Source organism: Onychomys torridus, chromosome 3, assembly GCF_903995425.1.
Source record: "Onychomys torridus chromosome 3, mOncTor1.1, whole genome shotgun sequence".
Taxonomy (NCBI): Eukaryota; Metazoa; Chordata; class Mammalia; order Rodentia; family Cricetidae; genus Onychomys; species Onychomys torridus.
Genome location: NC_050445.1, coordinates 157,998,244 through 158,020,496, shown reverse-complemented (window position 1 = coordinate 158,020,496; position 22,253 = coordinate 157,998,244). Strand labels below are relative to the sequence as shown.

At 42.5% G+C, this 22,253-nt stretch overlaps 1 protein-coding gene across 3 annotated transcripts in view; it reads right to left on the bottom strand.

Moving 5' to 3' along the window:
* Positions 1-6,190: 6,190 nt before the first annotated feature.
* Positions 6,191-22,253, bottom strand: part of Stk38l (serine/threonine kinase 38 like) — a 63,510-nt gene continuing 47,447 nt past the window's right edge. For all 3 annotated transcript variants that reach the window (XM_036181607.1, XM_036181606.1, XM_036181608.1), the window contains 11 exons: positions 16,877-16,999; positions 16,413-16,496; positions 15,764-15,887; positions 14,895-15,049; positions 14,437-14,539; positions 14,205-14,266; positions 11,727-11,844; positions 11,189-11,312; positions 9,201-9,296; positions 7,260-7,351; positions 6,191-7,156 (listed from right to left, as the gene is read on the bottom strand). In XM_036181607.1, coding sequence (XP_036037500.1) covers positions 7,029-7,156; positions 7,260-7,351; positions 9,201-9,296; positions 11,189-11,312; positions 11,727-11,844; positions 14,205-14,266; positions 14,437-14,539; positions 14,895-15,049; positions 15,764-15,887; positions 16,413-16,496; positions 16,877-16,999 — 1,209 coding nt within the window. In that variant the 3' untranslated portion in view covers positions 6,191-7,028. The remainder of the gene's footprint in view (positions 7,157-7,259; positions 7,352-9,200; positions 9,297-11,188; positions 11,313-11,726; positions 11,845-14,204; positions 14,267-14,436; positions 14,540-14,894; positions 15,050-15,763; positions 15,888-16,412; positions 16,497-16,876; positions 17,000-22,253) is intronic.

Genomic DNA, 22,253 nt, shown 5'->3' with positions numbered 1-22,253 from the left:
AACCCTTGCTCACCCCAAGTGGGCAATCATTTTGTTTCACTACTAAAGATCCTGTAAGATCAGCTTACAAGGCACAGGCAGTATTCTTTTGCCCACCTGCGAAGAGCTGGTTTTACAACCATGACTGGGGCCTTTCCCAACAACTGGGGTCAAAGAGCAGCATAGTTAAACCTAAGATATTTTCCAAGGTTCATAAAAACAACAAATATCCATTTTCGAGCTCTTAAGAGGTTGAAGAGAAACAACTATACTAATGATACTTTAGATGGCCTTTTCCTTCTACTTCCAGCGGTGGTCCAGGACGGAGTCCCTGAGGAGACTCCTGGGCTTGTGCAGAGGATTGAGAGGACAAGTGTGGAGAGATAGAAGCACAAGTCCTCACTCAGTCTGTCTACATTATAGAGCCATTATGGGCTTCTGGAACAAAAAGATGGGCTTGGGTTTGACCTACGACAGGGAGGTACGGAAGAGAAGACTGATGTGGAATAATCCTCTTGTATGCTGTAAAGATTTGTCACTCAAATTGGTATAACAGACAGCTGATTGGTCAGTAGCCAGGCAGGAAGTATAGGTGGGGCAACCAAACTAAGAATGATGGGATGAAGAAGGGCAGAGTCAGGAATCACCAGCCAGATGCCGAGGGAGCCATGCGATGAAGGTGCCACCATGCGGCAGAGAGTAAATAATATGGGGTAACTTAATATGTAAGAGCTAGTTAGTTCGAACCCTGTATTAAAATTCAAAACATTTTGAAACTGGTCGTAGTTACAAAGGAGGGCCACTCAGCACTTACCATGTGCTAGGCTCTGTGGTGCTTTGGCCCTTCACCTACTGCACAAAACCTGTTACTTTACATAATTGTCCACACAATAACCAACAAGGAACATATCACAAACTCTGCAGAGTTTACCAGTGGCCTTTCTACAACCCAGTAGCCCCAAATCCAATGATGAATCTGGTCTCAGCTCTGCCCTACAGGTTCTGGTCTGAGGGTGAGACACACTCCAAGTTCTTTCAGATAAGCCCCAGCTGCTGAGTACTCTACTCCAAAATGCAGTACTTAGTTAAAAATTGAAATTTCCTACAGCTAGGTTGTGGGTAGAGGAAGGAGAGATTATTTCTCCAAACAAGAGAACAATAAAATCCTGAGAAAACTGTAGTCAGGTATAGATGGGACAAGAATGATACAATCTGGCTGGTGACATGGCTTAGTGGTTAAGAGCAACTCTGGTTCTTCCTGAGGACAGAAGTTAAGGTTCTCAGCAGCCACCCTAGGCAGTTCATAACCACCTGCGAACTTCAGGAGGCCTGGAGCCTTCTTCTGGTCTCTGAGGGCACTGCACTCTTACATACAAACCTACACATACAATTTTAAGTTTTTCTTTTAATAGAATGAGGAAATCATCAAGAAGGTTTTTTTTTTTTTTTTTTTTTTTGTGTGTGTGTGTGTGTGTGTGTGTGTGAGAGAGAGAGAGAGAGAGAAAGAGAGAGAGAGAGAGAGAGACAGAGACAGAGACAGAGACAGAGACAGAAAGAGACAGAGACAGAGACAGACAGAGAGAGCACATGTGCACCTGAAGTAATACAGTACTTTTCCAGGGTTTGGACACTCTGAAAGCAGCCATGGTGTCCCGGCTCCCCCTAAGGTGTAACTGTACAGAAAGGTCAGTTTTGCTCAAGACAATACCAGCAAGACCAAGTACAGACGAAGCTAGGCCTAACAGCAGTCTCCTTTCTATTAGTTTCTCCCTAGAGAAGGGACTCAACAGCCGTCTTTGACCACAGATGTTTCAATGAAAAGATTCGTGACCACCTTCCTTCCCAATTTAGACACAGCACCTGAGTCAACAGTTAGACCACACACCCCTGACTGGGTTGAGGAACTCTATTTGTTCATAAGCACTTTAGAGGGAATGAGCCTTGGAGAACAGCAGCTGGGAAGACAGGAGCACAAGAGGAAATATGAGACCAGGGACTCCCTAGAGCACAGGAACCTTGGATCTGAGCGCCCAATACAGTGGTTCTCGGTGCCCCAGTCTCACAGGTGGGTCAGGAGGAGGAGCCGGCCTGCAGCTCCCGACCATGACAGACAGAAGCGCAGTGCTGTCTACTAAAGACCAGTGTTGTTGCTTTCCCTTCCCATCTTCCTTCACGACAGGGTCTGTGTAACCCAGGCCAGGCTTGCAGAGCACGTTTTAAGATCCTTAGAAGAACCCTAATTTGGTTTCAGGTACCCATGAATGTATAGTGAGGCCCACCCTGGTACCAGAACATGAATCGTAGATAAGTCAACCACCAGGCCAGGTATCAGTTAATTAACAGTTGATACAATCACAGCCAGTAACACATGGGGGCACTGTCCAGCAAAGCATTATTATGCCTAATTATGTGCATGTGTGCCTGCAGATGCCAGTCATCTGATCCCCTGGAGTTTATAAATGACTGTGAGCCATCTGGCATGTGTACTGGGACCCAAATTCAGGTCCTCTGCGAGGGCAGTACTCACTCTTGACTGCTCAGCCATCTCTCAGCACCTCCAGGCTCTCTTAAAAACTTGAGCCTTCAAGCTCTATAAGGACTGATACTTCTTTGAGCCATCTAGCTCTCTCTGACCAAGGACAAAGCAACATGAGTGACAAAAGTAATAAAATGGAAGGGGTTCATATAGTTTGTGTTTTTTGATGAACTGACTATCCTGGAAGAGAACTTGTCACCTTGTGTGGTGTGAGATCATTTCCTTAACGGTGAAACCACTTACCTGCCTTGTGCCACCTGTGGCCATTCCTGTTCCCAAGTACTAACCATCATCTCACTTCTGTATTCCCACCTCTGGATTCCTGAGGTTTTAAAAGCATAGGGAGATGATCTGCCAACAGAGTGTGCTCTGTGTGTGCTTTGGAAGCAAAAAGTACTGTCGTGGAGCTCTGAGTGTCTCATGTCCTGGTGATTCCATTTCTTTACAGAATAGTTTTTAACAGTGCATCATGTAATCAAAGTGTAATTATAAATGGTAAGTTGTCTCACTAGACACTTTTGAGAGTTGGACTTAAGAGTTTACAAGTTTGTTCTTGAACTCTGACCTCCAGTGTTCTCAGTCTTACATCATTGAAATGGTGCACGCTAGGTACTGTGGAGCACAGTCGGCTGGAGTAGTACTGCCTAGGGCCCAGGGGATTCTGCCTGGTTCTTTCCGGGCTCAGTGGCAATTCTGAGGTTGTGACTTCCATAGGAAGGGACACGGTGGGCAGAGGCTGAGTTGATTTCATCTCTGAACTCTTGAGTATTTTCAGTTTACTGATGTACTCAGGTTCTGACTCACTGAACAAGCTTCATATAAGATCTATGACAACTTAAAAAGGTGTATGTTTCCAGCTATGGATCTGAACAACTTTAAACCCAGACTTGTGGAGGCCCACAGAGGCTTCCTAGTAAGATCTTCTTGAGTCTGAGCCTGAGCTTGCTTTACTCAGCAGGGCTGCATAATGGAATGATTTTGCCATGGGCGTGGTTACCAGGTGTTCTGAAGGGTCTACACTTGGCTGTATGTTGTTCTTTGATCTTGAAAGTAGGGAGGGAGGTCTTTTGCCTCATGGTGGCATTGCATAAAAAGCCCTTTGGAATACACCTTGAGGAGACTGGGTATTGATCTAGGGCTCTCCCGAAGCTATCCTGTGTCTCTGTCTTTCTTATTGTCTCTTTCTATCATTTCCTCATTCCTCTCTCCTCCTCCTAAGACCCCTTCAACAGGTCGGAGCTGGACTACGGCAGATTCCCACACAGACTTGTTCAACTGTTTTGATTGTTTAAATACAATACGATTCAAACTCCAAATACTTAAACCTTTTCATGATGCTCTTCAGGTATAATAGCTATATGATAATTTCATTCAGAAAATAGTATTTCTTAAGTTTTGGATAACACCAATCTGCAAACAAGAAAACAAAGAAATACCAACAGCAGAACTTTCACAAACATGGTTTTTATTCTCGCTGTGCATTCTTGCTGCCCAATAGTCTTCGAAATGCTGGACTCTGAAGCTTGATGGTTCTGGACAACTGCTTAATTATATTGTTTTAAAAAAATAGCTACAATACACTTTTATTTCTTTATTCCTTTTAAAGCAGCATTATCTGCTCACATTTTGTAATAAAAATCTAAAATATTTCTAGTAGTCCCAAGTGTCTTATATTTATTAAGTGTTGGCTTCATAAGATTTCCAGAAATAAGTGCACTTCTACAGAGAAAATGAATTTGAAATAAAATGAGAAATAACTGTGATCACAGCAAAACAGTTGCTTTTGAATTTTCTGAATTTTAACAACTCAAGGACCAGAGTGTGTCAGGTAGCCAGGAACTCTTTTTTGATCGTCAAGTAACTTACTTGTAGACCACCAAAAGACAGGTAACCATTATCCTGACAGCATAGACTGTCTAAAGGTGTTCTACAGCAAAACATCAAACATAAAATATGCTTTAAAATACTTAAAAATGCACACCTTGTGCAAAGTTATGCATGTGTTAGAAAGCTATGCTGTTATGGGAATAAATGAGCCCCATCTTAAGCCTTAGTGACCAAAGAAAATTTTTTAATAGCCCACAGCTGGCATTTTCACTAAACTAATAGCTAACCAGTCACCTATAGCTAAGTGGTCACTGCTTCTTCTGGACAGCCTAGGGTTTTACACACCTGTAGACGTAGTGTTAATAACTGCTTTAACACAGAGGTTTTAATGAAAAAGTAAAAGTCTGATATTAAAACAGGAAACCAATAAATCTGGATTATACACACTTTCTATATCCTTAGAAAAAGCCCAAACCACATAGTAAAACTTCTTTGATTCAAAATAGAGACTAGCGAAAATGTCACTATGCCCAGTGATTAGACAGACTTTTGTCACTTAAATTACATGGTTCACCTGAGATATGGGGGATATATAATAGAAAAGTCAGTCACAGGGATCTTTGCAAATTAGTTGCTTCATCTGCACCATGACTCATATTTTTAGTTTCCAAGGGGCAGCCACAGTCTTTCATTGCCTTTAGACAGTAGCTTAAAAAAGGCTTTCATGAGCAATCCCTGAAGACTGAATTGTGTTAACTCCAGCAAAGCAAACTTCTCAAATGCCCTCCACCACCAGAAAACCTGTTCCTCCTGGTCACAACAGGGAGGTCAAAGTGTTGTCCCTACATCCTAGAAACACAAGCTGGGTAATTCTTCCTTACACTAATCTCAACCTACCGTGGTTACCTGGACTTGACAATACTATCACCCTGTGGAAGCCAGGTAGTTAATCATACTTGAGCTAGAGAACGCAGTGCTCTGTATCCAACCTAGTTACCCCCATACTAGTAAAATCCCATTCTATAGCTGGAGTCTCTGCTGCTAAATACCTCTGAAACAGGTGAGTTGGAGAAGCTCATACACCAAATATAAATTAAGGCAGTTAATTAAAGTCATCAGTGAGATGAGATATCCACTGTGTCCAGTCTGCTTTCTCCAAACACTCAGTCACAGATCAGGCTACAGGTAAGCCAGTAGACGAACAGGTGGAGAGTACTCACAGACCCAGCAATTCACCAAAATACTTCAAGAGCTGATGGCCTTAATGAAAAAGGGGTCATCAGCAGCAGTGTTATAAAAGCTTTTGGAAATTTGCACAAGGCATTGCTCAGTCCCCCCATGAGACATTCCTCCTAATAAATCCTCATTCCATCTCCATCACAGATGATAAACATTAGCCATTTGCTGAGAAGTTATTTCTCAACTACTTAGAACGTTGTTTTAGAGTCAAAATGCTGAGCAAGAAAAGATGATGCAATCATCAGGTAAATACTCAAGGAATCTGATGCTGACATTTTTCTGCCCAGGCTCCAGTCATGACCCCTGCCCCCTTCCCTGGTCTGCACCCACTTCCTTTACTCCACTGTAGACTTCAACCACAGTGATGAACTAACCATGAACAGGGTCGGCCTGTTAAAAGTCTGTCATATGGAGTGTAGCACCCCCTGGAAAGTGGAATTCCACTCACCACTGACTGCCACTGTTCAGGATCTTTGGTTCATTGGAAAACAATGGCACTAAAGCTACCAAAGGAAAGAAAGGTTACAAGCAATGACACACACCGACTTTGCAGAAAGCCAAAGTGAGTCACACTCTTGTTCTCCACGTGTCCATTGACATCATCAGAAGTTTGACATTTAAAAAAATAGTTTAATAAAAATACACTAGGTTCTACAAGCAGCTTTCATGGTCATTTATGAAACTCAACTCACCATCACCCAGTTAAAATAATGCCTATCCTCTTGTTAAAAAAGAAGTCCTTGAATCACAAGAAAAGTACTGACGTTTGCTCAAGTACAGTGGTATATCTCCCTACGTGTGCAAAACAGTTGTCACTACTCAGAGCAGTCAGCCTGGGAAGAGGCTGGAGTGAAGGTGAGGCACGTCCTCATCCCACAGGAGATCACCTTCCCTACCCCAGGGTCTGTGTGAGAGTCTGACAGGAGATTCTCACGTTGACGTTAGCGTCCTTCTCCTTAGGACCATTACAGAAACTGTCCTCATGTAGAGCCCACAGCATCCAAACCAACACAGTGAATGTTCTACAGCAGCTACAGATGGCTTTTACTGATTCAAGACCCACAAGCTTTGCAGTGAAGCAGGGACACCAAGAGTGACCTCAGGCTGCCACGGCGCCGTCAGTGCTATGCAGTTCTGGCTGGTTAGTGTTGCAGTTGGAAGCGCAGAACATGGGCAGAATGGACCTCAACATGCACATAGGCAGTGCAGTTAGGAGGGAATGTCCGTTCTTTTTGTTCCAGTACCTTTGTATAATAAAGTTAATACAAATAATATTAAAAAAAAAAAAAAAAAGCCGAGCGATTCCTGTGGTAGTCTCAGAATCCAACCCTGTTGAAGTTCCTCGGGCTGGTGAGCACCAGCATCCTGGGAGTTTCTGGTGTTGATGCCAAGCCAGCCTGGAGATGCAGCTACCTGAGTTCTTGGCTGTGGGTGACTGTGACGTCATTCATAATTTCCCAGCTTTCATGTACGTGGGGATGGAGCCACGCTGAGTCAACCCTTCAAACCTTTTATAGGTGTAATTGAGAAAAACCCAGTCTTTGGATTTGTAGTCGGGCTCTGTGGTATTCGGCACTAGAAGGAGAGAAAAGTTAACTAAGGGCAAAGGGATTTCATCAGTGATACTTGTCACCTCACAGGTGACTGCAGTATGGGATATGCTGGGAGCCGGTCTTACCTGGCTGTAAGATATCAGACTCGGGGAAGTCATCAAAGTTTGAGGTGTCATCAATGCTCTTGATTTCTATAGGGATGGCTGCCGGCCTTTCCCTGAAAAAGGCAATTCATCATCCATGGTAAATTTTCTTGAACTCCTGCCCACCACTGCATGGGACAGGAAACCCAAGGGCGCCTGCTATAGATCTGAACAGTTAAGTGGATGTCAAGATGGCTGACTGTAATTTTTTACTAAAATGTTTACATTTACTTGGAAGTTTCACACTTTTGCATGAAGACTTTCCCATGCTTTTTCCTCCTGCAGTACTGGAGACTGAACAACAGCCAGGCAAATACTCTACCACTGAGATAGTCTCAACCCTTCATGCTATTTTTTGTTTAGGTGAAAAAACAAGACACAGTGAAAGGAAAATTAGAAGAGGAATTTGGGGTTTTTGTTTGTTTTTTTAGAGACAGGTTTTTCTCTGTGTAACCTTGGTTATCCTGAAACTCACTCTTTGGCCAGGGTATCCTTGAACTCAAAGAGATCTGGCTGCCTCTGCCTCCTGAGAGCTGGGATTAAAAGTGTGTGCCACTACCCTGGCTAAGAGAAGGCATTTTACTGAGATTTTATATTGGTTTTGAGTATGTAGGAGACAGTGAGCTCTATCTAAGTGAGTCAGGGCTACAATCTAGTGAAGATTACTGAACACAGACATCTATCTGCAAAAGAGGGGATACACATATATTTGTGATTAAAATCTGAATGCAGTAACTTGTCAGTCATATAAATTTTAAGAGAACCAGAGAGGTTACGTTAAAAATACATCGCCACAAAAATGCCTTCTTATAGTAAAAACATGTAACTATAGAAACAGTTCAAAGAAACTATCACTGAAAACATTAAGTTCTATTTGTCTATTCACTTACTATGCACACTTCCACTTGTATACATCACAAGTGTAGAGGTTAGAGGACAGCGTTCACGTACACAATACACACACATTACACACACACATGCATACATACACATGCATACACACACACACATGCATACATACACACATGCATACATACACACACACGCATACACACACACACACACACACACACACACACACACACACACACACACACCCCTGCAAGTGTAGAGTCAGAGGACAGCATTCAGGGGTTGGCTCTCTCCTCCTACCACGCAGGACCGGGGACTGAACTCAGATCTTCAGGCTTCTCCTGCTGAGTCACTTCAACAGCCCCTTATCAGCTTTTATTTATTTATTTTTCCAACAAAATGTTTAAAGGATCTACTAGGTGTTAAGCCTACCAAATTATGAAAGAGCAGGTACTGTCCATGTCTGTATGAGAATTATTCTTAACTTATAGAATAATTAACTTATGTGCCTTCCCTAGAAGTCCTACTGTGTGCCCGGTACTTTCACGAGTAGAGACTATACATTTTTTCATCTTACCCTGAGGAACTGTTAATCTTGTCCATGGTCCTACCTAGAATTTCTAGACCTAGGCAGGCATGATGACTACGAAAGCTTCATTAAGACTCAACTGAGCTGAAAGAGGGCCTGTGTGACCCAACCTTCCCAGTCCCCACTGTGCTGTGAGCTTAGGCAGGCTGCCTCTGCTCTGTGACAACAGGTGACATCTCAGCTGAGGCAGCCTCTGCCTCTTGTGTAGCCTTACAGTGCTTCTCAACCTTCCTGACACTGTGTCTCTGTAATATAGTTCCTTGTGCTGTGGAGACCTCAACCATAAAACTTTCCGTTGCTACTTCATAACTGTAAATTTGCTATTATGATTCATTATATAAATATGTGTTTTCTGATGGTCTTAGGCAACCCCTGTGAAAGAGTCCTGACCCACAGGTTGAGAACCGCTGGTCTAGAAGAATCAGAGGCACACTCACCACCAATTCAGAAGCTCACTGCTCAGCCCAGGCCTCAGAACATACCTGATATGCCCCCAGTCTACACCCTCAAAGAAGGAGTGACCTTTGATCTCTTCTACACCACCATTCCCAATTCTGTTCTCAGAATCAGTACAAAATCTAGAAAGGGAAACCAAGTATTAGTCACATTTTTCACTTAAAACACTCTAATGTATTACTTCAAATATTTTCAGAAAGTATGTTAATTTAGTTAGAGTTTATTATAAGCCTACCAATCAGATTCCCAAGAAACATCCTGAAGCCATTTCTTTTCATCTCTTGTAATAATACTAAAAACACTGTTGACACAATAATGATTAAAGACTATTTTTTTTTTCACTTAATACACCAAGAAAATTTCCCAATGCTGTTCAGTATTTTCCTGTGAGGTAATTTTTTGAGACCTGTGTATGGAGACATCGGAGTGTTACATCCATCGCTGCTGCTCAAGACTTATATGAGTTCCAATTTTTCACAACTAAAATAACACAAGAAACATGCCTAACTTTTTGCCCCTACATGGTTATATGCTCTATTAAATTCCTAGAAATAAAACTGCTGGTCAAAGGTCATGTACAGTTTAACAATTTTATACAATATGCTGCCAGCTGGCTACTCATAAGGGTTGTCACAGTTCATATCCTGTTGTGGGATATTTGTACACTGCTGTGATTGGCATAATAAAAAGCTGAACGGCCAATAGCTAGGCAGGAGATATAGGCAGGACTTCCAGGGAGGGAAGAGAAGGAGGAATCTAGAAATGCAGGAGAAGCCAAGAGATATGGAAAAGAAACAGGAGGTACAAGAAGAGAGGTAACACCATAGCATAGAACATAGATTAATATAAATGGATTAATTTAAATTGTAAGAACAAGTTAGGAACAAGCCTAAGCTATGGGTCAAGCTTTAATTAATAAGAAGTCTGTGGTGGTACTGTGTTCCCCAAAATATTATGCACCCTAATAAATTTATCTGGGGTCAGAGAACAGAACAGCCACTAGATACAGAGGCCAGAAAATGGTGGCACACACGCCTTTAATCCTGTCACTTGGGAGGCAGAGATCAAGTGGCTGTCTGTGAGTTTAAAGCCACACTGGAAACAGCCAGGCATGGTGACTCATGCCTTTAATCCCAGGCAGTGATGGTAGAAAACAGAAAGGTATATAAGGCGTGAGGACCAGAAACTAGCAGCATTTGGCTGGTTAAGCTTTTAGGCTTTGAGCAGCACTATTCAGCTGAGAGCCATCGGATGAGGACTCAGAAGCTTGCAGTCTGAGGAAACAGGATCAGCTGAGGAACTGGCGAGGTGAGGTGGCTGTGGCTTGTTCTGCTTCTCTGATCTTCCAGCATTCACTCCAATAACTGGCCTCAGGTTTGATTTTATTAATAAGATGATTTAAGATTCCTGCTACAGAGGTTTCCATGTCATTATCTGGGAGCTGGCTGGAGGGACAGAGAAAGACTTATTACAGCGTCCTTCTTCCCCTCACAGCAGTGCAGAGACTCCTCCTCCTCCAAGCAGTCTTCTGCTTAGGCGCCTGTGCACTGTCATAGCAGGAGCTTCTGCTTCTAACACATTTAGTCTCCTTTCATTTCTGACACACTGAGTCCTTGAAGTCTAAGAGAAGTGACACTTTGATAATACTACCAGTATGTCCAACAAGATCTCTCTTCTGAACCTCATTTTTCCACAAACTTCAAATATTTGCATTTTGTAGGGAAGGAGAAATAGGTAGTTAAGAGCATTTGCTGCTCTTGCAGAGGACCTGGGTTCAATTCCTAGCACCCACACTAGGTGGCTAACAACTGCCTATAAGTCCAGTTCCAAGGGATCTTCTAGTCTCTGTGAGCAAGTATTACCCAATAAAAATAAATAAAATATATTTTTAAAGTTTGAATTTTGTAAATCCTTTTTTTAAACTGACAAGATCAGTGGCACTCTCCCCGCAAAACCTCCCCTGCCTCAGAGAAATGGATCATTTGAGCACTGGGAAGTTTTAAGAGTCACTAACCTGAGAATCAAGTCCTTGGCTTTCTCAGAGACGGGCACTTCTGGAGGAAATGCCAGCGTCTCCTTCCAGCTCATAACTTTTCTGTATGTCTCCTGAGGGGTCTCAGAGCAGAAAGGTGGGAAGCCTGGGTGTCAGGGAAACAACAAAAATGCATAAGCTTTTGTCATCAGTTCAATCAGACCTACAAGTATGTGCCATGAGAAACAAAACAACCCAAGGTGCTCTGAAGTAACACTAGCATGCATCAATTTAATATAGAATTACTAACAAAGTCTATAAGGATTTAAAGTCCCACACCTTGTCTTATCTGAACCCTACATGTAGAATTTGATAAAGGAAGCCAAGCTAAATAACTACCTTCCTGCCGTAGTTTCCCCGGGCAGTTTATTGGGGATTTAACAATATGTATTTAACATTGAAGAATGTGAGAAATATATTCAAAATGGCTCTTCTATTTTTGTCTTTAATAGCTGTAATATGGTATGTTTAAACAATGGCACCAAAAGAGATACGTACCATGCACATAAACAAAACCTACCTATTAGCATTTCATACATGATCACTCCCAAGGACCACCAGTCACACAGTTTGTTGTAGCCAGTCTGCATGAAGACTTCTGGAGCAATGTAGTCTGGTGTTCCGACTGTGGAATATGCCTATAAAGGAGCAGCTTGTCAAACTGGCATTCTCAACCTCTTTTTTTTTTTTTTTTTGGTTTTTTGAGACAGGGTTTCTCTGTAGCTTTGGAGCCTGTCCTGGACTAGCTCTGTAGCCCAAGCTGGCCTCGAACTCACAGAGATCTGCCTGGCTCTACCTCCCGAGTGCTGGGATTAAAGGGGTGTGCCACCACCGCCTGGCTCTGAACCTCTTAAGGATCACATGAGTGTGGATTACTACAGGAGGAAACACTAGACACAGGACAAGTTCTCACTTATTGGTGACTTTGTGTGTTACATGTAAAGCTGACTGGCAGATGCTGAGTCAGGCACTGTGTATAGAACACAGGGTTCTAGGCCGAGGAGAGGTCCTTTGTCCACTTCAAAAGGAAGGAAAAGTGAGCCTGACTTTGCTGCTTCCTACTCATGTGAGCCACTCTCTGAACCTTGGCTTCTGCTCCCCAAATATCCAACAGCTTGATCTGAGGTAAAACAAGAAAAGGAACATGCTCTGCAAGCTACCTGCCAATAATTCCAGTGTGTCCCACCATGAGCTGTGTACATGTTCCTCTTCAGTCCACATCAAACCCTACAAAATCATTCTGAAAGTCAGCAGCTTTCAACAGGGGGCAATAACTGTAGAAATCACTGAAAATGTGACAGCAGATGTCACTTCAAGGACCAGGGGATGAGATCGGCAGTTGGTGGGCTGAAGGGATCTCCTGACCCAGACATTGATCTTTGGGAAGCCACTGACCTACAATGACTCTCAGTAGGAGATCCAGAAATCCTCTGCCATGTTTTTATGTATTTTTTAAGATAGGGTCTCACTGTGAAGCCAGGCTGGACTCAGAACTCAGGATGCCCCACTGCAGCCTGTTAAGTAGTGGTCACAGGTGAGCACCCACACTCACCCTCAAACTTTAAGCAGTGTTCACTTCTTCCCTTAAGTATAACATCTGATTCAAAATGGCATAATCAAAAACAGAATCAAGTTTTCCTCACTGATGCACAGCTAAGCACACTTTTAAAACTCTGAAAAGTTTACTAGAATATGAAGTTTGCTGCTACGTAGGCAAATGAACAAATGAACTAAACTATGCCAGAGGTCATTTAATTGTGTTGGAGGTGCCAGGCTGTTGTCACCTGATTCTGGCACGTCCTCAGGGAACGGGGAGTCAGCAGCTTTGCCATTGCTTATTGAACTGAACAAACATTGACAAGGTGTCTGCACGGGTTGGGCACTGTATAAGAAACCAGGAAAACAAAGTCAAAGCCGCATTCCTAATTGCAAATGTTCACACCTCAGTTAATTACATAAATGCAGAGAGGAGGGGGAGGAAGCAATTCTTCTATCCACTAAACCCTCAGGGAAAAACAGCATGGATGACACTACACATCAGGCTTAGGTCTGCCTACTCAAGCACTGCACCACCGAGGACACCCCAAGCTAACACCCCAAGCTAACGGTAAAGACCGTCACACCACCCTGGAGAAATGAGAACACTGGCTACAGAAGAGAGGTCTCCTCTGCAGGCAGTGAGAGAATAAAGCCATAGTGAAAACAGGGGCTCAAAGGAAGGTGTGGGATAAAACAGCCGAGTCAGAAACACCAGGATGAGAAACACAGAGCTTGCAGCTGGTTAGGACACAGCCAAGGGTACCTGGTAAAAGAGACTTAGGATCTGAAAGAAAGGCCAGTTTTGGTGGCCGCTGCGCCTCTGGGAGACCCTCTCCTTCAAGAGTGTATGCTGGGTTCTACGGCTCATTACATCTGCTTGCTTCTGACTCACAGCTGAGGCAGAGATAGCTTCAAGCAAACCCCACCTACCTCAGGAAGGACACCCTAGATCAACCCACTGCCAGCTAACCAAGTGCTTCTTTTTCAAGGCTGTGGGAACAGACATCTTAGTGTAATCACTGCAAGGTGGAGGGCAGCAGGCTGGTTGAGTGCTCAACAGTGACAGTCACGGGCAGGACCTAGTAAAGCTGCAGTCAGAGACGGGCAGAGGGGGTTTCAGCCAAAACTACATGTGTGGGCAGCACGTGGAGAACTCCACAGGCTCAGCCCATGACAGCCCAGAGCACTGGCCAGCTTTAGCAACCTGTTTCTGCCACAGCCCCATCAGAGGAATCTCAACAGCCGTCCCTCTCTCAGGAACCCTCACCACTACTACTGGGCTTCGCTCACTTCTCTTCAGTTCTCGCTGCCCTGAAATCTCCTTAACAAAACAAGCTGCTGCTCTGCTCACTCCCACAGTGTCTGAGTCTTTAATCTTCACTGGCAGGAGGGTGAACTCTAGAGTCCCAGCGACCTCTGGTGACTCTAGGTCCCGGGAACAGCATTCCTCAGAACTCACCAGCTGTCTCCTGTTCTTCTTCCATGTCTCCGCTTTCCGCTTCGAGTTCATGTTCTGAAACGCTAATTTCAACAAGACACAACTGCCATCAGAGGGGCAGACTGACAAAATCGGAAACTCACACCTACATCTAAAATGTGGGCAACTCTGGAGGAGGAGGGAGCCTCATTGCCTCACAGAACTAAAGTTTCAAAACCACACAATTTTAGCCAATGGGAAAACACAAACTTACAGAAGTCACTTGGTGGGTTGTGTGAGAGGTTTCTATAGAATTCAGTCCTGTGTGCTTTCTTTAAGCCCGTGCACAAACCAAAATCAGATAATTTTACATGCCCCTAAAACAACAAATTATAGTCAGGTCAAATTATGTTAACTCTGAAAACAAAAAAGCCTTATTATAAACTCCTTTAATGCAATTATTTATAAAAAAAAATTCTTAACCCAAAACATATATAGCTGAAAATGTGAGATTATGCATGTTTGATGATTTTCCATTTTAATGGAAAAGAGCGAGTTTTTTTTTTTAAAGCCATTTCCCGTGATGTTATTCCAGAACAGTCACTTATATATGCCTTCTATGAAAAACCTTAGTTAATCCAAAACAACCTAAACTATGGTTGCTATCTGTAGCCAGAAAACAGGTAGTTCTTCATGGCGAGAAGCCTAAGGATTCTCTTGCCCCTCACATGCCTTGGCATCCAGTAAAAGGTTGTCTGGCTTGATGTCCCGGTGGATGAATCCCAGCTGGTGGATTGCGTCGATCGCCAAGACAGTCTCTGAGATGTAGAACTGTGTCTCCTCTTCCGTCAAGGTGTCCTTCTTCATCAGCAACGTCATCATGTCACCTGTGTAAGGAAGGCAAAGTACCAAGGTACTGCAAGCTGAGGTGGTTCACCTCAGCTTCCTGCATCCACCCCAATTTCTCACTTTTCTGATATCCTCCTCCTGCTTTGCTCACCTACAGCTTTAGTCTTTGCTGGTGTGAGATGAAAGACCTGACGCCTCAGTCACAGGTCCACTTTTCATGAACGTTAGTAACTGTCTGGAACCCCAGTGCTGGTATTATGAGTGTGTGATAGCACATACCTAGTTAAAGGGACTCTCTTCAGACTCCCTCCCTATGTACAGACTATGTCAGATCTGCAGTTTCATGATCTGCCCAGTACCCCAAACCACTCTGCAAAGTGCACGCAATGGTGTCAGTGGGGTGCATGTGAAGTTACCAGGGGAAGAGCAGAGTTCAGAAGCATGAAGACTGACCGAGCACACCTGGAAACCAGAATTCTGTCTTTCTGGATGTAGGCTTACCGCCCTAGCTCTACCCTGGGCTGCAGTGAACCCAGAACGGCAGTATATGAGATGCCATCCCAATAGTCCTTTAAATTACACGGTTTGTGGCCAAATCATCTTCCATTGTTCTGAAAGGAAGCACTGAAAACAATGGCTATGGATAAATGCAATAAAATTCACTAGTAAAGCTAGCTGACATTCTTGCTGCATAGGCAGATAAAATTATTCCATATTCAGATGAGCGCTGGTCTGCCTGCCTCTTTATTTACCTCCAGGAAGAAACTCCATGATCAGGTAGAGATTCCGCTTGTCCTGAAAACTGTAGAACATCTTCACCACCCAGGCACCGTCCGCTTCCACCAAAATGTCTCTTTCTGCTCGGATATGAGCCACCTGGATGAGCATGTTTTGAAAAGGTAACTGACCTGTTCCAACCATCTATCCCTAACAGCCATGCAGGAAGTCTGAAGTTTTAGAAAGTACTGAAACGCAGATGTTGATCCTCTCATTAAGTATGCAGAACCAAGGAAGCAGTGTACTTCAGCTTATCTCCTTAAGCCTCTCTGCAGTCAGACTCTGGTGTGCCGTGATGGGACCAGTGCTCTTACAGGAGGAGTCAGCAGCAGTGCTCATGGGAACCTACTGAACTTTTTGACCTTGAACAGATCCAGGAAAAAGCAATGGCTTTTGCTGTTTATGGCCCAGCCTGTGTCACTTTCTAATAGCAACTGAGCAAACTAACACAGACATTATAAAGTTGGAGAAACTGAAATCTGACCTGTAAACTGAAAACACTAAAATAGACTATAAATTTAGAACTATCTAGTAAGCTAGACTTCTTTTTATAATTTTCAACATTAACACTACTCTGGGTCCTCTCACAAGAGGCCTTTGGTACTGTGCGAGTATGAGACACACCTGCTCCTTTTCAAGCATGTCAGCTTTCCTCAGGATCTTCATGGCATAGATGTGCCCCGTGTCCTTCTTCTGGACCAGCCGCACCTACAGCACAAACATAAGAGCTTCCTTTAATGAACCTTGGAATTTACCAACAATGATGTCAAAAAAATTACACGCCCCCCCAACTGATGAGGAGCAGGGGTCTAGTGTAGCCCAGGCTGGCCTTGAACTTATTATTATGCAGCTGTGGATGACCTTGAACTTCTGATCCTCCTGCCTCTATCTCCCAAGTGCTAAGAATATAGAGGTGTGCCATCTCACCTGGTTCCTATGATACTGAGTCAAATGCAGAGCTCTTTGTGGATACTAGGCAAACACTCTTACCAATTGACCTATGACCTCTGACCTCAGAGCCTAGGAACTATATTTAAACATTTATTGCATCTACTTTCAAAAGTGCTGACATGAACAAAGCAGCTCACCTCTCCAAAAGCTCCTCTCCCTATAACCTTCAGAGACTCAAAGTCATCCAGGCCAAGTCTGGTCCTCTTGAGCCGTAAGAACTCTGTTTCTTTACGAGCATGTTGTGATCGACGTAACTTTTTCTATTAAAAATAGAATTTAAAAAGATGATTTTAGAGTAATGCTGTTTCAAAGGCATGCATAATGTTAAAAGATGATACACATAAAAACAAAGACAGGTGATGGTAGCACATTCCTTTAATCCTAGCACTCAGGAGGCAGAGGCAGGTGGCTCTCTGTGAGCTCAAAGGCCAGCCTGATCTATAGAGTGAGTTTCAGGATAGCCAGGGCAACACAGAGAAAGCTTGTCTTGGAAAAACAAAACAAACAACAAGAAACAAAGCCATAGTGACTGGAAAGATGGCTCAGTGGCTAAGACCTGTGATGTTCTTGCAGAGGACATAAGCTCAGCTTCCAGAATCCACATTCAGCTCCAAGGGCATCAGGTGATTCTGGCCTCCTCAGGAATTGCACTCTCATGCACAAATCCACACTCACTCACACACATAAAATTTTACATAAATGAATGGATATGTTATCTTAATTATTATATGCTTGTCTATAATCTATTTGCCAACATCAATTATTTATTAAGTAAGGGGAGAATAAAACACTATTAAGAAAACATTTCTAAAACAATTTTTTTGTGTGTGTGTATGTGTGTGTGTTTGTTTTTGGGTTTGTTTGTTTTTGTTTTTTGAGATAGGGTTTCTCTGTACAGCTTTGCACCTTTCCTGGACCTCGCTCTGTAGACCATGCTGGCCTCAAACTCACAAAGATCTACCTGCCTTTGCCTCTGCCTCCCGAGTGCTGGGATTAAAGGTACCACTACCTCGAGGCTCTAAAACAATTGTTAAGTCTGTACCCTTGAAAGGAGACTTTATGGACTACGTCATCTTAACCAGTTTATTATATGTGTTAAGGCACTGCCTTCTGAGTGGTAACTTAACTCACAAAAATAAAATTTATATAATATAAATGCCCAGAGTATTCTGATATGAGTTTATTTACTTATTTTTGAGACCGGATCTCACTGAGTAGCCCAGGCTTGACTGGAACTCATGTCAGTCCCCCTGTCCCAGCTCCTGAGTGCTGAGGTTAAAGGCATCTGTCACCAGGCTCTGCTTCCTGACACTTATTTTTACTTTGTCAGGAAATCTGCTCCAATTCTTTACTTTCCTAGGTGCTATTATAGCTACTGAAACCTGTGACCAGCAAAAGTCAAACAACAGCAGTATTTCCATGGGGATTTCTTAGAGTAAAACTGATTCTTGCATAAATTTCAGCAAACTGTGTGAAACTTCATACAACTTTTTAATGACATGAAATTGCAAAATAAAAATCACAAAGTATCATTAAAATATCCAAGTTAGCTGGGAATGGTGGCATACACCTTCAATTCCAGCACTCAGGAAGCAGAGGCAGGTGGGTAACTGTGAGTTCTAGGTCAGCCAAGACTATATAGAGACCCTGCTCAAAACACAACAAAACCATCCAAGTCAATACTATCACAGTAATAATCTGATTCAGCAAAGATAACAAAATAGGAACTATTAATAAGCAACATTTTGAAATACCCAAAGGCTGCATTGGAAATCATTCATTTTCTTGTTCTAACCTTATTGACTCCTAATCTAATAAAAGTCAGGTTCATGGCACAGGGATAGTTCCCAGCAGAGGCACCACAGTGGGAAATAAAACCACTGGAGGTATTCAACTCCTACTCATATTTGAATGAATCCCTTCAACCTTTTACAGGTTGAGTTCAGGTACACAAGTCCTAACAACCCATTAGCTCAGGCATACTGCCCCCAAACACAGCTCAAAGCAGAGCCACTCACCTGTCCTGCACCTGTTTGTCTGTTGTAGAGTTAGGTATCTAATTAGAAGTCTGTGTATCATCAAAACAGAATTCTAATACTTGTAGCAGAAGTAGGAGGGAAAGAAATGTCTTCAGTTCACACAGTTCATTGAAGCTGCATTAGCTTTTGACTTTAAATTTGTTTTATTTTGTACATAAGGATACTTTGCCTGAATGTATGTCTGTGTACTATGTGCATGCCTGATGTGCACAGGTCAGAAGAGGGTGTCAGATCCTCTGGAACTCAAGTTACAAATAGTTGTGAGCTGACATGTAAGTGTAATTAATTGAATCTGGGCCCTCTGCAAGAGCAGCCAGTGATTTTCATTGCTGAGCCTTCTCTCCAGTCCCCAATTTGATGTGTGTGTGTGTGTGTGTGTGTGTGTGTGTGTGTGTGTGTGTGCGCGTGCGCGCGCGCGCATGTGAATCTTTGGGTAGGAACCAGGCAATAAAGAAAATGAAGATATAGCAAATTCTGTTTTATATGTTTACTTAAAAAAAATAGACTGCACTTATCTTGGAGTTTGGAAAACTTTAAACCTTTAAATAGTCTAATGCAGCTAAAATCACATCTATATGTTGTGGAATGTTAGTTTAAGAGGTGTTACATTTGTTTATGCTGTGGAATATTTGTTTAATTATGCAAAGCTGTGTTGTATTCTTTTATGTTGCATTTGTTAAACTTTGTGAAGCTGTGTTACTTTGTCTAAAACAGCTGATTGGTCAAATAAAGAGCAGAATGGTCAATAGCAAGACAGGAGATAAAGGATAACTGGGCTGCCAGTCAGAGAGAATAAACAGAAGAAGAGTGAAGAGGAGGAATGAGAAAAGGAGGAGAGAAGGACACCAGGGGCCAGCCACTTAGCTACACAACCAGCCACAAAGAAGGAAGATAAGAAAGGAACATAGAATAGAGAAAGGTAAAAGCCCAGAGGTGAAAGGTAGATGGGATGGTTTAAGTTAAGAAAAAGTTGGCTAGGTATTGTGCTTATGCAGCTCATTTAAAAATGCAATGTACAATTAAGAAATGAGGTTAGTATTTGATCTATAATAATCAAACTTGTAGTCACATTAGCTATGTTTTCAAGGTTAAACAGGTATATTTAGACCAATGATTTTCAAACACTTCAGAGACCTACAGAATATGGCATTTAAGATATTTAATAACCTATTGTTTTTCATAACAATGAGACACATCTGCTCCTGGTAGCACCAATTTACTTCATAAAAGGATGATAGGCAAAGAAAAAACTCCATATGGTGTTTGCTTTCAATGTGGCAAGGACACAGGAAAAAGACTGTTGAATTTTGCCAAGACAAAGCAGGACAGTCCTTCAAGATTCCTGCTTCACAGACGAGTCTGCAAGATATTCTAGGCTGAAGATGGATGCCCCAACATTGCAGAAGAACTTTGGGTGACTGTCCAGGCAGCTAGGTGTCTCTATTGTTAGGTAATATTACATCCTTCTGGGGTCTAAAGACTAAACAGATTTATAAGTTTCCTTAGTTACGATAGAAAGCAAGTTAGGTGTAAAACTTTGAACTCACTAAGATAGACAATGGAATATTTTCTCTGAATGTGCTAAATACAAATGGATTGATTTGATTCTTGTAAATGTGATTCTTACTTGATAACTGTTTTTATTGTATGTAGTTTTACTATGTCAAAGTTAAAACCTTTCATTTTTATTTAGACAAAAGGGAGAAATGTTGTGGAATATTAGTTGAAGATGTGTTACATTTGTTTATGCTGCGGAATATTTGTTTAATGACACAAAGATGTGTTGCATTCTTTCCGTTACATTTGTTTAACTCCAAAGCTATGCTACTATGCCTGTTTAAAACATCTGATTGGTCTAATGAGCTGAACAGCCAATAGTTAGGCAAGAGAGAAAGGATAGGCAGGGCTGGCATGCAGAGAGACTAAATAGAAAAGGGAAGAAAAAGAGAAGAGGGAGGAGTGAAAAAGGAGGAGAAGAGGACGCCAGGGACCAGCCACCCAGCAACAGAGTAAGAAGGAAAGAGAGGTGTATAGAATAAAGAAAGGTAAAAGCCCAGAGGCAAAAGGTAGACGGGATAATTAGTTAAGAAAAGCTGGATAGAAACAAGCCAAGCTAAGGTCAGGCATTCATAAGTATGAATAAGTCTCTGTATTTATTTGGGAGCTGAGTGGTGGGCCCCCACAGAGCAAAAAACAAAAACAACCAACTTCACCCATATCATTACAAAGCGAAGATAGATTTCACAGCAGTGTCCCATGTTTTCTTCTCTTACAGGAAAACACCACCTGCAGCTCTGAGACTTTGCTTGTTTAAGTTCCAGAATAGAGTTCTCCTTTAAAGGCCACTTGGTGACACCATAGCATTGTGTCCCTCATGGCAATAAAAGGGCTTGTTTTAATTCTAACTACACACAATAAATGGACACAAGAATGTGGAAGATGATTCTGAATTTTTCCTTTTCATGGTTACAAAATAGCACAGTAGCATTTGGCTACAGAAACATGTCTCATCTGAAAGAAACCTGACTGTGCAGCTTCATAAAATGTGCTTATGATCTACAGACAAGAGTTTGCCAAAAACACCAACAACAAACACCCCCAAACAAGAACAGTAACACCAAAAAAATTAGTCACTGAGTATCTGATAGATGCTCATGTCTGCCAGAACACAGCCCTTCAACAGCAAAAGGGGACTCACAGTGTGCATCACATCATTCCCAACAGAGCACTGGCCCCAGTAAAGCCTAGTCAGTGACTTCAGCCCTTCAGTCAGTACTGCAGTCCAGTGGTAGCTGGAGCAACATCACATTTTTAAAGCCCATAAAAAGCACTTACTGTACCTATTCAGAGTGTGTATTGAACCAAGATCCCTGTGCTAACACATCCTTTCCTCTCCTAAGAAAAGAATGTGGGCAGACAACTGCTTCATGGTTTTCTTCTGTGGCTGTAATCACTTATTTTGGTTTTTCCACTAATAAACATCCATTTTTTTATGACTTGTGTTGATTAACATATATCTTCCCCTGTGTTTTGAGATAATCTCATTTTGTAGTTTTCCTCTCCCTCCCCAATGCTGGGATTAGAGACTCCATTCCTGTTCAAGTGGGTCAGATTTCTCAATCTGCAGGATGCCCAGGCGTCTATAAAGCACTCAGGATATTTCTAAGAGTTCAGCTAACAACTTCATGTAGGCCACTGTTGTGCACAGTTTAACAATCTCACAGCTCACTCATGAACCATTTCCAGACGACTTTCTCTTACAGAATGAATTAAGGGTGTTAATTTTCATTGAAAAGCTGCACTTGAAGGTAGCTCAGTGGATAAAATGCTTATCTTGCAGTCATAAGAACCTGAGTTTAATCCCCACAATTTATGCAAAACGCCAGGTGTGGTGGCGTACACCTATAATCGCAGCATTGGTGAAGCAGAAACAGTGGATTTCTGAGGCCAGTTAGCCAAGCAGCCTAGCCTGTTT